The following is a 17,806-nucleotide window of genomic DNA, read 5'->3' on the forward strand; positions in this document are numbered from 1 at the left end:
ACGGGTTTCTAGCTAAATTATAGGCAGGCTTGACAATATGGGTTCTCATGTCTGCTTTACTTATTTTAATTGTGCAGATCCTAATCTGCCAGTAAAGTCTGCAACTACAGATTTTGTTGTTCAGTTAGATGCACTTTAAAAAGCAGTACTTACTCTAGTAAAAAAATGGATCAATGTAATATTCTTCAAAAAGTTTTCTTTCATTTATTTTTTATATTAGTGAGCTAAGATGAGGATGTGTGATGGCAAATATCAAAATTGTAGAGAATTTGACTATTTGCCTCATTCCTCTTACTTGATACAAAATGATCTTAACAGGCTGTAAAGAATATTTTTTTCTTCATCAGTACAAAGTATAACCTTGGAAATTTTCAAGATTTATAACTGTTTTTAAATATATGTTCTCGTGTTCACTCCATGAAATTTTTCCTGTTTAAATTACGAGTTGTATATGTGTCATCAATAGTCTCTGATTACTGCCTTTCATCATAGAGTTGAGGTTTTTTAGCCTGTTTTCTTGTACAATTTTCTCACAGGGTTATGCTTTTTTCTGTAAGGACTTAATCACTCTCCTGGCCAGGTAGGTCACTTTGGTCAACATTGTTTATTTCTTATTTTTGTCTTAAATGTTTGGATGATTGTGTTCTACAAGCATTTTTGTTTTCTTTCACTTGTTTCTAGGGTGGAATGGGCCAACAAGGAATGATGTTTGGAAATGATCCAACCTCAAACACCCAAGTAACCATACCTAAAGATGTGAGTCTCTCTCTCTCTCTCTCTCTCTCTCTCTCTCGTATTTGGAGGGTGCATATTGTGTTACCTTTGTGTTGTGTCGCATGAGTGACTTCCACTATTATCATCACCTTCTCCCCCATTTTTTTTTTTTTTTTTAAGGACAGGTTTAATAATCACTTGGTTCATTTCAGTTTTCACTGTTTTCAGGCAAAACAGTGGAATTATGACCATGTGGTCTTAAGATTTTTGCGTTTCAGTTTATGATATGTGTGTGTGCTAGAACTTTTGAAGGAACTAGATGGATTGAAAAAACATTTGGTGAAAGCCTATATGTTTAGTTTTCACCCTTTTCAGGCAAAATTTTATCCTGTTTGACATAAATGGATTGAAACCAAATTTGGCGTTAGGCTTTATGTTGAGAAGAGCTAGGTCAGGTGTAATCTTTGTTGCCTCACTGACATGAGCATTCTGACATAAAGCAGTAGCTTTTGCTCTTCGAACAACGTCTGCATTCAAGCTTTTGAAAGTTTTTATTGTCATGAACCCTGCAATCTGCCCAGTAGCACTTGAGGGGGGGGGTGTTTGTACATTTTGTTACTTGAGTCTGATTGGTTGATGTTTAATGGCATATTGGAACATGAGAGTGCAGGGAAAAAGCCTTGCATCAATCCTTGGCTGGATTTAAACTCACAACCCAGAGAGTCCAGTGTACTATCCAACACTGCATTATTACTTGGAAATCAAATTCAATTTGTCAAGTGAAATGTAGTATTTGTTAAGTAGCAATTGTTGCCTTGTGTTAGGGTAGAAAGAAAGATTTTTCATCCCTCAGCAGGTAGTGAGTGATCCCTTGGGTGATTTTCAGAATAATTTTGCTTGTCAAGGATTGACAAATAAAAATTTGCAAAGGGAGGGGAAATTGTCGTTTTTCAATTGTATTGTAATTATGAATTTCTTTATCATAGGAAGTGTATCATTTAATTTTTGTGACTAATGAATTTAATACCCGGGATATAAAGTTTGTGATTTGTTCCATAGCTTTTATATTATAATTTTAGTGTAAAAATTTTCAGTAAAAAAGGCAACAATTCTTTTTTGTGGGAACACATGGGCCTTCTTTCCCAATCCATGTGCAAGTACCCACAAAGATTTTTTTCTTCCCAGAATCGTGAATATTATTACCCACAAAAAGAAATGAATTCATATTAATAAAAGCTAATGTTTCTGTTAATAAAGTCTGAGTTTCCTCTGACCCTTGCCACGACATTTTTGATATTTGGACATTTATGTTGGGGTATAGGATCAGAGTCCACTGCCTATTGAAACATTGGAATTTGCTGGCACCATTTAGTGTCGGCATAGGGTAGCCGCTTACTAACTGGCCTAGCAAACTTTAACAATCTTTCATTGAGATATAACTGCATCAAATTGAAAGGAATATGATTTATTTTCTCAGAAATTGCGAGTATAGCATTTGTTATATCTTTAATCCACTGACAGCAGACTAGTTGAAACTATAGTGTTGATGAAACTTAACCTGGAACTCGCCATTGGCATTCCGAGTCACATGACTACACAAATGACTACACAAATTGTGCAACCTACATGTCAATAAAGGTTTAACAGACATGTTTTTTCTGTTTTAAAATGGAATTCCTCTTTTCTCTGGACATAGTCAGATTTTTCTTGATAATAGTCCATTTTTTTATATCATCTCTGAGCCAGTTTTTAAAAAGTCTGTCCAGTCCTGTTCCACAATGACCCTTTTAATTATTTGTTCCATATATTAGTTAGCACACGACTCTCGTAAAGAGTATTCTGATTGGTCAAAGGTTTAAATTCATCAAATGAACCTTCGTGTAATGGAAACTGATGGCAATGGAAAGAAGAAGCATGCTTGCCAAACATGGCATCCTGAGTTGTTGAGAGAAAGATCTGAATTATGGTAATTGCGGTTGGAAGAGTTTGGGATCGCACCTACAAAAGAAGCTGCATACGGAAAAATGGAAGATCTGGAGGCATCTGGAAAAAGTACAATTAATTAAGAAGAACGATTTCTTGCAAGAGAGAACAGATTTAGCCCTCTGTCAGAATATGCACACTGCATGTCGCCAATACAGGCACCAGCTTGAAAGGAAAAAGGCTGTCATTGAGAAGGAAAATAAATGATTGCACATTGAGCCCAAAAAGTCAGAGGTTTCAAAAAGGAAGGCTAAAGAAAACTTTGCCAAAACTCCAAAAAGAGCTCAACTGGCATATCATAGGGTTGTGTCCATTGGTGAAAATGACAAGTGAATGTATGGGATTATTTGTATATATTGATGTACTTGGGTGTTTATTTTACAGATTTGTTATGAGCAGAGGGAAGTATTTATTTGCTGCTAAAATTGACAAAATATTGTGACTTAATTACAATGTGAGCACTGACATGCAAAAGAAATAACTTCAGCATAAATAGTATTGGAGAACAAATTCATGTGACTAAAACTATTGTGAAATTATTGAAGTCAAGTTGAACATTTTTGGTAAGTTTTATTAGTTTTCCAAATGATTATTTTTGTTTATTTTATGAATCATAAGTTGTACCAGGAGCAGATTTTTTATGAGTGTAAAATGCATTTTTGGTCTGGGGCCTTCGGTGCTCTTGGGTGCTGCCCCTTGAAACCCCATTAGGGGAGGAACCCAAACCCCCCTTAAAAGTTTTTCAGGTTTTTTAATGGAAGACCAAAATCATGTCTGGTTTAAGAAGTCACATGATATCAACAATAAACCAATTCTGCTGTTGCTGTAAGAAAATATATCGTACATATCAATGAAAGTCAAATAATATTTATAGAAAAATGAAAGAACATGAACTTCGAAATATATTTATTCTGAAAACAATGACCAGAAATCTGTCAATGTTGCAGCAACTTGGAAAAAACCAGATTCACCATGCCAAGAGCACAGGTCAATGTGGTAGTCACACAATACCAGCAAAATACATCACTGACACATAATTAGTACCGGATGAATCTGGTTTTCTTTACCTTGCTGCAAAACCAACAGGTTTCTGGTCATTGTTCTCAGAATAAATGTTAAAAATTAAGTGTGCATTATATTTATGTACAAACATTACATGACTTTTAAATAATATTTTCTAATTCTATATACAACAACTTTGGAAATGGTTTATTGTTGATATCACATGACTATTGGACTTCTGATGTCATTGACATGTAGTTTGCAAGATTTGTCTAGACAGGTAAAATTTCATTGATGCTATAGTTTCGGCTAGTCTCAGAGGATTAAAGATATAACCAATGCTATACTCGCAATTTCTGAGAAAATAAATCGTATTCCTATCAGTTTCATGCAGGTATATCTCGATGAAAGGTCATTAAAGTTTGCTAGGCTGGTTAGTAAGCATCTGCAAAAATTGTAACTTTTCGTTAGGCAGTGCACTCTGATGGGGTGGCAAGAGTCGGAGGAAACTTGAACTACAGTTAATAATACTAATATTTGTGTGAATTTAGTTTTTTTTGCAAAGTTTCCAATAAATTATGTGATCTATTCAATTTACAGCTTGCTGGAGCAATTATTGGTAAAGGTGGCTCAAGAATATCTGAAATTCGGCGACAGTCTAATGCACAGATCGTGATTGATGAAGCTCTGCCAGGGTCCAACGATCGCATTATCACCATCACTGGAACTGAGGAACAAATACAGAATGCACAGTATCTTCTTCAGATGAGGTGTGCAACTACAATATTTTCAAAATTGAAATACGGTCTAGATGCTCAGTCTGGTGCTTTCCATGTACAGTAATGCATTTATGTTTTGCTTCAAGTCCGCAGAAATAACAAGTTTGATTTGGCATTGGTATATGTCAAGGCCCTGTTTAAATGCCATATCAAACGAGTTCTTACCCCCCTTGGAGCAAAACATTTTATATTTATGACATACCCTGATTAATGAATTACAAGTATTTTTTGTTATATAGTGTGAATGACATTTCAAAATATATGTGAAAGTTTGGCTCATTGAATCAGCATGTAATTTATGAAAATACGTAAATAATTACGCTTTTTATATATGCTTTGGAAATGAACAAAATGAAGATCTGTATTGAATACGAGAGTAAATAATGTGAGATTAAATTGGGTATGTGATAAATTTCCATAAACTTGATTATTGGATAAACGAAAACAGTGAAGCCCCATTAATTGGGACTCCTTATCCAATTATCACTCATCTATACAAGTTTTTTAAAAATAATTACTTTATTTTTTGCATAAACAATCTGTTATTTAGTTTGATTGTTAATTATTCTGAAAAACAATTCTGAAAAACGGTATAAACTGAAGTTTCCAGGGTAAAGGAGTTTCACTATAATTTGGAAATACCTGCAGTAAATTGTAATGATTGGAGATATGGAAGTTGACGGAATGGGACTAGACTGCAAGTTAATCCAGAATATAACCAGGAATCAGAATCAAAGCTTTTCATGCATGAGACAGTAAGACAGTGACATTCTCTTCTGTAAGAGACCTTAGATTTTAAAGTATGCAAGGATGGAGAAATACCAAGTTTTTTTCCAAAGAAAAGACTATTAAAAAGACTGCTGATCAGGTGAAAATCTACATATTATGTCAGAATATATTTGCCATTTAGAAGAAGGAAAAATCAAATTTTACAAAGAGGAAATTTCATACTGCTGGAAGAGTCATTGTATTGTTCAGTGTGTGACGGATTCTTCATAACAAGCATTATAAAAGGGATGTAAACCAAAATTATGGTGTGGAGACATTCCACCTGCCCCAAAAATATGAAAGACGAAGAAAAAGGCAGAAACAATGTATTGATTTGTTTAATGGCTATCTCCGTTAATGAAAAGCTTATAAAAGAAATTGTATTCACAGTTCTATATAAATTAGCATGCTTGCACAGAAAGAGGGAAAGTTTTAAAAAGAAATGTCACTGTTTCACTGAATACTAACTCATTTTATTCTCTTATAGCTGGGCTTCGAATAATAGCATGATATTCATCCAAGATTTTTTCAGACATTTCAACAGTATTTTTATGTACAAAATATTCATCAATCAGGAGCACGATTGGTGATGGATTTTTTGTGTGCATGTATAGAGCTTTTGGCAAGGAAGTTGCAGATTTGGACATTTTAACGGGAGTAGCAACATTGGCTTTCTGCACTGTAGTGGAGTCAAATTATTGTCGCTTTAAGTTATTAACGTTTGGTAAGCATATTTTTTCTTCAAATGTTGAAAGTTTGAGGGCAGGGGTGAAATCTTGATCAGGCATGAATGTCACTGATGGAATTGGTTTTTCTTAAAGGCTAAAAGCGAGTTATATGATTAGAGGAAATTTAATATTTTGTTACATTTGATCAATTTCAAGTTTAGTCTTGAACTTTAAGATGCACACTGAAAAGTTTTGACATGTTTCTATTACGTCACAAACAGCAAATGTCCAAACTCTCTCCAGCCATCAAATTGTAATGATTGCAAACTTTTATTTATTTATGAAGAAAATTATTAAATGTTGTGTCATGGGATACACTTACAAGATTACTGTGGTGCACACAAAAGAAAAATATGTTGCCACCTTGATTTTTCTGCATTCTTCAAGATGAAAACAAATTTTGAAAATTTGTCCTGGTTTCTTTTTTTGGAAGAATGTATGAAGAAAGAATAATAAATCAAACATCAGTTTGGGTTGGGGACTGGTGTCAGATGGAAGTAAAGAAAAAGACAAATTATTCAAAAAGGTCATCTTTGCATGCCAACACCACTAGCAAAAAGCTCTATATATGTTACTCTCTTAAAAACAGACCAGCATGGTGATGGATATACCACCTATACTCTCCCTTTAGCCAACAACTGACCCTTGAATGGTGGCGGATCAATATGCTTTATTAACCTTTGGCTCCTGGTCTGGAAGACTAGTGATTTTGTTGTTGTACATTGATTTAACAATAAATCACTATCTTCCATGACTGGGAGTGTGCCTTGCAGCTTACTAACTCCAAATATTATAGCAGCATATACTCCTCCTGCTACTAATATCTCTACTCCTACATCAACAGCAGTACTCCATTCCACTGAAGGTACATCATAATTACAGGCATAGATGTCCAGGCTGTAAAATATTTTGTACATGATCTGTAAAAAAACAAAACTCTAAACTTTGAACCTCCAACGGACCAAGTGAATCAGAGAAATCTGAAGATAAAGTCGGCAAGTCTTAAAACTATTATAGATGACTGAATGAGTTCAACCATTCCAGGGTGTTGAATGCATCACAGTTTTACTGTACTTGGTGATATTTTGGTATATTTTTTTAAAATTTCTCATTCTTATGTGGATTTTTTTAAACAAATTCATTATTTATCTTGAATTTGTAATAGTAAATTTGTTATTGGAGGGTGCTTATGTTTTAAGAAGACATATAATTCTGCAAGTTATATCCTACTTTTAAGTGAGACCAAGACACGATTCAGTGAGCACACAGAAAGAATGAAAACAAAAATTACTCATTAATGATAAGAGATGCCAGAGTATTCCTCAATCTTAAAAAATGTAAATGGGATTTAGCACCATTAAGGTAGTAGGTATCTATCAAGAAAGATTTCTTGTGAAGAGGCAGTTTTCATTGTCGTTGAAGCATGACAAAATGCATTGATGTTTCTTAAATGTTAATGACTTATGTGTGCCAAATATTTTTTGTATAGATTGTTTTATATGTATTGCTCTTTGAGCATATATATCAACATACAATAATACACAATTATTGACTTTTGATGAGGTTGATGCAAGGATTTATCTATCCCAGAAAAATGGTATTCATTGAGGCTGTAAGCTGAGGTGAATATAGTTTTTCTTGGATTGATAAACCCTTGTATCAACCAGAATCAGAAGTTGGTAATTGTTTTATTATATGACTTTCAATTTCCTTCAGTATTTCCCGCACTTATAGTTCTAAGACAACACACGATGAAGTTTGAAGTCAATACCAAATGAAATTGCATAGGAAAGGTTCGACAGAAAGTAAGCTTTTAGTTCATTATATTAGATGCTAATATACAATTATTGATTTTTGAATTGGTTCATACAAGGATATATCAATCCCAGAATGGGATATTTACTGAGGCTATAGGTAAAGGTGAATATAAATTTTTCTGGGGTTGATAAATCCTTGTACTAACTGAAATCAAAAGTCAGTAATTGTTTTATTATATGACTTTTAATTTCCTTGAGTATTTTCTGCTCTTATAGTTCAAAGGCAGCACTCCATACGGTTTCAAATGTGTACCAAATTAAATTGCATAGGAAAAGTTAAACAAAATGCAGCCTTTTTGTTAATCAAATAGATGCAAATATGAATTGAATGGAATAATAGCAAAAGAAAAAGATCCTAAAAATAATTATGCGGAGCACGTGTTCAGTTTTTTTTTCTTCATGGTAATTTTCGTTGCTAAATCATTGCTGTCAAATGAAATTAAAAAGATAGGCAGAAGGCGAGACAAATGGACAACAGATTGACAGGTGATAGAAAAATCAGTCATGAGTGTTGTGTGATACATACTTGAGCATGGTTACCTCTAAGCAGAACATTTGCGTTGTTATTAGCAGTCTTTGAAGTCATCCTGTCTATGATGTCATAGGCAATGTCACTTCATAGACTGCCAAAATTGTCAGGCGAGTCTTGGGACTCGTCACCTTCACATGTGCATGTGAGATTTCTGTTTTATTGGACTTTTTATTTCCGTTGATAATGGGATTTATCAACCCTTGAAAAAGAGTATTCAGTGAGACTACATGTTAACGTCATTATTCTGAGGCTGATAAATCTATGTATCATCCTTAATCAAAAGTATGTGCTTGTTTTATTATATGACTTATTTTTCCTCATGTTCTTTTGCCATAATGAGAGGATGCTCATCGAAGCTTGAACTGCTGGAGAAAGTTGAAGTAAAACAGATCTGAATTTGATTTTCAAAATCATGCAAATAAACTAATGGAAAATTTTCAGAAACTATTTCCAGAATAGTTAAAACAAAATGTACACACACAACAAAGGATATACAGATGAAAGGACAGACGAATAAAAGAACAGGCAGATAAGAGTTTGACTCTGTCAGCAAAATTGATTATTGTGAATATACAACACCGACCCAAAAGAGCTGTTACTTGAGCTATAGAAATCTTTTATCACCCTCACATGTGCATGTGAGGATAATTTAACATTTTAGCAAAGACCCTTCTGAAGGTTTACTGAACCAAACGTCATTTTAATAAAGCCCGGAGTCATATAATAAAATCTGTTAGCAAACATCTTTGGTGATTTAACCTCTTAGAACAAAGCAAAATGAGAAGTCATATAATAATCTTTGTATTTACCAAGGTTTAAATAAAAATCTGTATTCTTGCATTTGAAAAGAAGCTTGCATTGTTAATTAAATGAATCGTAGAGAAAATGCCATTGTTAAAAAGACACAGTATATAGAAATTCTCCTGCCCATCCATCTGTCCTTCTGTCTTCCACAAACTAGTTGTCTTAACTAGTTCTCAGTTTATGATGTATTGCCATAAAGCCTGGTAAATAATGTGGTCATCACCTTTGACAAATCAGTTTGCTTCTGCACTTTTTTAAAGGTTATTTCTCCCTGTTTGTTGGTCAAAGCATTATCTTGAAATCTCAACAGAGCACTAGTCCCCCAGTATTAGATGGATTGTCCTATTGTCTTGTAGCCTATTGGATTGTTATGCAAGTTTGTACATTTTCCTTCTTGTGCAGCTGAATGGAGTGTAAATCAAAATCATGTGAAATTTTTCGATGAAATTTTATACATAGTATGGTCATCATTTAAAGATGCAGTAGGATCTTTTTGCTCTTTTGATATTGGTAAGAGTTGTTGCCCTTTCAAATTTCAGTTGGATACAAGTGTATGACAGAATTTTTTGAGTGGAACTGCACTGGCAGATTTCTGTGGATTGCTGTGAAACTTTGTATCTGTTATGGCCACCATCAGAGGATGGCATGTTTACCAATCATTGTACTCTTTATTTTTACCCAAGTTACGTCCTTCTCTTGGCCATAGCGTCCTCTTCATCATAGGGTAGGGGTAAATTAAGGAGAGGCAGGGGTTTATGCAAGGGAAGTGCTCACCATCTTCAGTTCACCTATCATAAGGCCAAGTGAGTTTATGTTATGACCCAGCATTTGTCATCCATTTTATTTCTGTCAGTAATTGCTATTTTAAATTAAAGTAATTATAGCAGTTTAATTAGATAATTCTTTTTAATGTGAAGAAATTTATACACTATAATTGCAAAATAATTTTTGTCCAGTCCACCATGACAAACACTCAAAGCAATAACTTTGTCATCTATGTGTCCATCCAGTTTTGCATCCAAGAGTCGTTGCATCCATTTACATCCTAAAGTTTGGGATTAACCTGGTGTTAAAGTTTGAGTTGAAACTCAGTGTTAAAGACATCATCATTACATTATGGAGTCCTTGATGCATAAGTGTATTATAGTGCCATAAACTTGATGCCTTGGATGTGAGTAAGTGTGTGTAATTTGAATTGTTACCGCAGCTTTAACAATTTTTCAGTCATATAGCTATGATATCTGCAGTGTGGCAGTTTATAGTGATGTCTAGCACTGGGGCATGCTGCAGACATTTAGCATTATGCCCGACCTAGTCACATTATCCTGACACTAACCTCTTATTGCTGAGCGCCTAGCGAGGCAACTGTTAGTACCATTTTTATAAGTCTTTGGTACAACTTGGCTGGGGGGGGAGGGGGTGAAATGATATGATTGAGGCTTTTGTCTCCTGCTAAAGAAAAATTGCTATCTTAATTGTCACAGTCAAGAAAAATGATAATATCAAGGAAAAGTTTGAACTCTTTGCATGGCCTACAAGAAATTGGCTGCACTTGATTTCTGTTGCAAAAAACATATGATGTCAATAATAGTTTTGTATTGAAAAAAATTCTACCGTTACATTTGTTCTTTGTAAGAGGAATGTATGATTTTTAACCTGTGCAAATTTAATGAACTTTGAAATATTTGATTATTATTTTATGGCCAGTTGGTACCAGCATATATTTTATAAAAGAACACACCCATGAATATTCAGAGATGTGAGAAACTTGATATGCACTTGTGTTATGACGAGTCTTTGTGTCTCACATGAGATTAGGTTTTATCTTTTCCTCAGAATATAATCATGTGTTGTAAGGACCATGAAAAATTTATTTCCATTTTGGATTTTATTGGTGATTTGAATTTTTTTATACATAGCTTTAACATTTTTTTCAGTCATATTGCTACTATGTCTGCAGTGTGGCAGTTATAGTGTTGTCAAGCACTGGTGCATAATGCCGCAGACATTTAGCATCATTTCCTTCCCAGTCACATTATCCATTTTTGATTCAACTCCCTTATTTATTTTCTGGCCTGCAGCAATTGATGGCAAGATAAAGGTAGCGGGGATAAACGCAGCACAGGTGTTAAGATTGTTAAAGTCTCCTCATATGGGGTGCAATGGGTTCACATGAAAGTGTGATAGGAAGGCAAGACAGTACATGTGACAGAACACTTTAAAATTTGATGGATAGTTCACATAAATATAAATATTCTAATAATTGTCTGCAATATAAGTATATTTTTGTTGTCTTTTTCAGTGTGAAGAAATACTCCGGAAAATATTAGAGGAAGAGAACCGATTAAATGTTTTGTACATTTCTGGGAATTTCTGATTTCATTATCATCCAGGTCCTGCTGCAAGAAGATTGTAAATATATGTTAAAAATGTGTAGACTGTTAGTTTTGTTCTGGAAATAGAAGACTTATCAGCTTTTAATAAGAACAAATATTTAGCAAATACTATTTGACCCCCAAAAAATGAGGGTCGGTTACAGGCAAAAATACAAAAGGCTTCATAAAAGAGTTCATTTTGTTGGTTAGGCATGTGCATGGTATTTGCAGAGTTTCTGAGTTTTTATGCAAATTTTCATGCATCTATTTGCTAACTGATCCGAGTTTACAAACTTAATGCTTTGACTTTAGGATAGTAGAACATTATGTAGGAACTTGGTAGAACTACCATTGAACTTTTAACCATTGTATAATTTCTTAGCTAAATACCATTTTTTTTTCTTCATCTTGTCATTAGTAACTAATGAAATGAAACAGTAATCATAGGTTTTTCATTTCCTCCATTGCATTGTCAAAGGAATTTATAGCAGACAAATGATGTGTATTGTGAAGGAGCATTTTTATGAAATATTTAGAGTGGAATTAATACACGGATAATCATGACTCAAATTGGGGTTGATGAACATCATTACATACAAAAAACTATACATGTATTGCTTCAAAAATATATCTCCATCATGAATAGCATGTGCAAAAATATGGTGATGAACCCTACCCAACAAATATAAAAAACGAAGTATGATAGTGTTTTTATATTTTTTAAAAATGCATTTCCAGATTCATGCAAATTTTAAAAATACTAGCAATTGAAATTCTCTGAAGTGGTAAAATTCATTACAGAAAGCTGGTTGTATTTATCAGTTAAGCAGTTGTGTCCATTGTTTAGCAGCAAATTCATTGTCACTCAGGTTGAAGACCATGAAACTACTCCATATTGCACTTGCTTTGTAATCTCCATTACCAACATGCAACATTCAAATACTGGACAATGGTTTGATGGTAGATGATCTGTTTTCCCCATATTTGTTTGTAATCTTCATTACCATTGGTTACAAGTCTTCCTGTTTTCTGACAGCATTGTAATGTGTCCTAAAATCTTGTTGTGTCCATCATTTAAATATTTTTTTAATGTCTGTTCTTAGTTGATTTTAGATCAGTTAATTTTATACTTGAAAGTCGACATTTGTACAGTTTCTTTTTAATTTAAAATCTGTCATAATAGTATTAACCTTATAAAAGATGATTTGTTAGGCAATGTGGTACTTAATAACTTCATTAAAAATTATAAAGAGGAAAATTATATGTAGTTGATAAATGTGTTTATTATGGAATAAACATGCCACTAAGTGACTGATATGTTGATGTTTTTTTCTTTTCTTTCTGTTGATCTGCAAAAAAAACAAAAAAAAAACCAATCTTCATTACTTCTTAATGCTCCAATTTGAAAGGGAAAGGGAAATTTTAATGCCAGTGTCCTTTTGTCCATCCTAGTTTTGTGTTCACAGTCTTGCACATTGTTGGTTAAGTACATTTAAATGTTCTGCAAGTCAGACTCTGTTCAGTCTGAAGTTGGCCTGTGTGAGCTACATATCATAATCCTGTTTGTTTTTAAGCTCTACTGGTCAAAGACTAGAGAAGCTTATGGCGGGCATGTAACCCACAGGCCAGATCCGGTCTGTTGTCCGCTTATTTACATCATAGGGTGTGGCTTTAAGAAGAGATTGTCGAGTCTGTGCACTGGAGGAAGATGCACATGCCTGGCATATGGAATGATCTGTTGTCTGTAATCCATTCATCCGTTAGCACAAGTTTGTTGTCGCTGCTCCTAAACTACTTGGAGGACCGCCCTGAAACTTCACACACATGTTCATCCCATTGTCAATTTGGTCCTAAATGAAAACGGTGCAGCTCACCATATTGAAACTTTTGTTATTGCTACTCCTGAATGGATGGTCATATCAACATGGAGTTTTCACTAAAGACTTCTTGTGATGTGTAGTTCGTTCTAAATGAAAATGGGGTAGTTTGATTTTTATATAGCTGCCACAGTGGTAATCTTAAGAATCTTTTTATTGCTACTTCTTCTAAATGATTGGTTATAAAAAGTCTGGTTGGCCGTAAGGGTTGTTCCATTTAAACATACATGGTACCCAGGGAATGCAGTTTTAAAAAAAATATATGCCAGGGTACTTTGATACAAAATTTTAAATTACATCTATGGGTGAGTACCTCGCTTAAAAAGTGCCTTCCAGGGTTCCCATATATTTTTTAATGGAACAGCCCTAAATAAAAATGTGCCAGTCTGATAGCTAATGGCTGCTGCATTTGCCATCTTGATAAATGTAACTAATCCCCATTGAATGGATGGTCATGTCAACACTAGGTACCAATCTGATTTCCAATATAACAACCACAGTCCATAGTGGCCATCTTGAAAATTTTGTTACTGCTACTGCTGAATGAAAGTAATATTGCCACTGGGTTTGCACTGGAAGACTTGTGATGTCTAGTTGGTCCTGAATGAAAATGCTGCTGGTCTGGTATCCAGTATTGAAACTTTAGTGGTCATATTTAAAATCTTGTTATTGCGAATCCTCCTGAAAGAAAATTAATACTAGCTGTGGCTCCCAAGGTTATTCAAAGCCTGTGACTTAAGCCACAGACCTGCCTAACCATTACAACTTTAATGTTAAGGAAATGGCCCTGAAAACATAGAAAACGGAAATACAGTTGCTGTCTGTGTGTGGTTTGGATTTTTAATGTAGCTTTAACAAGTTTTCAGTCTTACCGCTACAATGTCTGCAGTGGGGCATCATGCCACAGACATGTAGCATGATGTCCCACCAGTAACATTATCATGACACCAGGCCGACCAGTCCTAACACTAACCTCTTAATGCTGAGCGGTTAGAGAGGCAGTTGTTAGTACCATTAGTCTTTGGTATGGCTTGGCTGGGGTTTGAACCCACAACCTCACTGAAGCAGTCAATATACAATTGCTTGTAGTAAAATCCAGATACTGGCTTGTCCGTGTTTGATTTGGATCCTGGTTTCATAATAGATTCAGTGGCGTTGGTCAGGGCACTAGACTAACTTTACAAGAGTACCTGGGACCCCGAGTGGCTGAGTGTTCTAAAGCACTCAACGTTACGGATCCCTGCCATCTCACTTCTGTTTGCGTGGGTTCGAGTCTCGGATTCGGCCTATGCGGGTATGTGAGAAAGAAAGCTTGCCAGTAGCTTCTCATGGGTCGGTGGTTCTTTCCGGGGTTCTTCCTCCATTAATACTGGCCACCATGTATAGCCTATCGTGTGCTGAAAAATGTTATTAAACCCTACAACAACAACAAGAGTACCTCAGATGCTTTAAACTGCACATATTTTGTGATGCCAAACTTAAGCATGTTCAGGCTGCTGCTTGTTTTGTTTAAAATTGCATCCAACATGTGATACATTATCAGGATAGAAGGGACAATATACTTTTTAAATAGTTTAAAAATAGTTTTAATAGTTGGTACAGAATAAAAAGGAATATTCACGTTCCAGGGGAAGAGCAACAATTGCATTTTGTAGACATGTGAATTTGTCTCGTGGCAGTAAAGATGATTGCCTTTGCTACTGCCCACATGAAATCAAATTTATATAAAACGATTACATTAAGTTGACAGTATAAAGCCATTGAGCTCCACAGGGTTTGTGAAATTGCACTGAAGGTAATTAAGGTCCATATAAACATTACAAACTTCGTCCATCTTGAATCCAAATCTAGACTTTTAAATACGTTTTCCAGCTTGAATTATCAAACTTTGTGGATGGGTTTGCCCTTAGGGTAAGTAAGAGGCCTATTTATTTTGGGATCAGAGGACACGGTAACTAAGAAGAAAAATAGTTTCTGTGCAAGAACTTGCTTTCCACAATCTGCAGTTATGCAACTTTGTGAATACTTTGAGTAAAAAATAACCATATCTGTGTCTGAATCCACAGCTCAAAAGTCATGGGTGCCGTGACCAAATGCCTGGACCACACTTTTTAAATGACGTGCACATGGGATTGGGAAGGGCCCAAATGAGTGGGTGTGGTGGGTCAAAGGTCAAGCCCCTGACTGAAAGAAGATAATGGACAAGAACACTATTTTAGCACCAGACTTTTTGGATGGCTTGCACTTGAGGTAAGGTAGATGCCTATTGATTTGCTGCTCAAAAGGTCAAAGACAAGAGTTACTATGATGTAAAGAAGAAAAATGGTTTATGTGTAACAACTTGTTTAACGTCATGTGACCAGACTTTGTGAATGGCTTACACTGGTGGGGGGGAGAAGTCCATACATTTTTCGGTTCAGTGATGAAAGAAGACAACTTTCCCCTGCACAGAATTTTCAGTCTTCCATAGAGGACTGTTAACTGGCAGATGTATAATGCCACTGAAATAAAAGGAAAGTCCAAAAAGGTAAAGATAATGAATTGCAAATAAACTGAAGAAAGGTAAACCCTCCCATATGTAAACTATTTATTGCTGAGGCAATTGAAGCAAATTGATAAAAGCAACAAAGTATATTACATCCTTACAATTTTGGGTCAAACTTTGTTACACTTGTTAAGAAATAACCCTATCAGTTTCAGGGTCAACAGCATAAAGGTCAAGGGTACTGTAACCAAAATGATGAAAAATGACCTCCACACAATAATAATTCTACATCACATGACTGGACCAAACTTTGTAAATGATGTGCACTTGGGGTAGTTATGGACCCAGAGGATTTGGGGGTCGAGGTACCTGACTGAAAGAATTGGCACAATAACCTTATTTTAGCATACCAAGAGGATTTTTTTCCCAGGAAGTACATGATTTTCTTGAGTAGATTTGCAGGGTGGAAGTCTAAACATGAGACAAGATTGTGTTCCACTGGCAGGGTATGTACTCGAATGACGATTCACCCTTCACGAGGTATGCATGCATCGGATATGTGTGTGTCCTATACATGATTGGTGTAGTACCATCTCATCCACAGTTTTGAGGGATGATATTTCAAGTACATCCTTTCAAAAATGGGTGACTGAAGGGCTGCTTTATCTGGTCTTGCATTACCATAGATGCTGCCAGGGCATGCAAATTGCACAAGATTTGTGAGAATTCATGTGCCTGGAGAGCAATGATGCATGAATACTGCGCAGTGGTATAAAATCCATAATATAAAAATGTGCTTTGTGCAGTATTGGATAATCCTGTTGCTTGTTAAAACTAAAGTATTGTGACGTACCAGTAAGTCACACTACAAGTAGAGGTCTCGTAGCGCTGTTGCAACCTGTCTTTCGTCAGTTTGGCAACTGTTTACACAACTGAGTACTTGGCTTGAAATAAAATGGCTGTTAAACTCAAGTTGGTACATTAAGCCCTGAAACAAGCATTCTGACATAGTTTTAACCATGAATTCTTCAAAGAAATTTTATAAATACATGTATAAAAATGTGGGCTACCTTGAAAGCCCAAAACAGCTGATTCCCAACACATTTCAACTTAGATGACGATTTCGCTTGGCAAATAATGACTTATGATAGTGATGATGATTTTTTAAGGTTTGAAATATATCAAGCTACTGGGGCCTGAAAGTTTTACGGGAAATACCAGTGAGCAAATTTGAATTGCTGGATGGACAAAAACGACATGTCATTCAACCACCTATTCAGCTGTTTGAAATGAAATTTTGAAAAGGTGAAATATGACGCTAATTAAAATACAGGCAATTTAATAGTTTTTGTTTCTTTTTTCTAACAATTCAGCACTGAGGAATCCTGTGCTACAAAACTATCACTCTAATAGTTACGGTAAAATGAATAGATAAGAATCTTGGGGGTGGGGGGAGCTCACACTTTTGATCAAAACGTCATTAGCCCAATACCAATGTGACTAGGCAGAAAACGTGACAGAATACTTTTTACAAATTGTAGGAGCTAATCATGTAAGATTTGAGATATTAATAGGTTGTCAAATTGAATGTTATTGCAAGGCTTTCAGTGTAGAAAGGGAATATGAGAACTGATGTTTGTTTTATGAGCGAATTCAATGCCGTTCAGAGATTTTAACTTGGCGGTAATTTTTGGAGTATACATTGAGAGTTTATGAAGTTACCAGCACAAATTGCAACCTTGTCTCCATTTTTTGATCTTCTGTGTTGAGGGATGCATGGTGATGATGGATAGATCTTATTTTAATAGTAGCAGTAACCTGTCACTATTGAGTAGCTGGGACATCTCGGAGAACATCACGTTCAGGGAAAGAAGAACAAAGTGGATACCTTGTCCAGGAATGACAGAGCCATCATAATGGAATGTCCTCTTCATTGCTCCAT

General features: G+C 35.2%; 1 protein-coding gene across 3 annotated transcripts in view; it reads left to right on the forward strand.

Moving 5' to 3' along the window:
- LOC149801333 (heterogeneous nuclear ribonucleoprotein K-like) overlaps positions 1 to 12,813 on the forward strand; it is a 56,245-nt gene extending 43,432 nt beyond the window's left edge. For 2 of the 3 annotated variants that reach the window (XM_089955382.1, XM_089955383.1), the window contains 4 exons: positions 682 to 756; positions 4,300 to 4,469; positions 7,691 to 7,779; positions 11,430 to 12,813. In XM_089955382.1, the coding sequence (XP_089811508.1) occupies positions 682 to 756; positions 4,300 to 4,469; positions 7,691 to 7,736 (291 nt within the window). In that variant the 3' untranslated portion in view covers positions 7,737 to 7,779; positions 11,430 to 12,813. The remainder of the gene's footprint in view (positions 1 to 681; positions 757 to 4,299; positions 4,470 to 7,690; positions 7,780 to 11,429) is intronic. The other variant, XM_089955384.1, reaches the window with a different exon arrangement.
- Positions 12,814 to 17,806: the final 4,993 nt, after the last annotated feature.

Source organism: Sinohyriopsis cumingii, chromosome 4 (assembly GCF_028554795.1).
Source record: "Sinohyriopsis cumingii isolate HCF-2022 chromosome 4, ASM2855479v2, whole genome shotgun sequence".
Lineage (NCBI taxonomy): Eukaryota > Metazoa > Mollusca > Bivalvia > Unionida > Unionidae > Sinohyriopsis > Sinohyriopsis cumingii.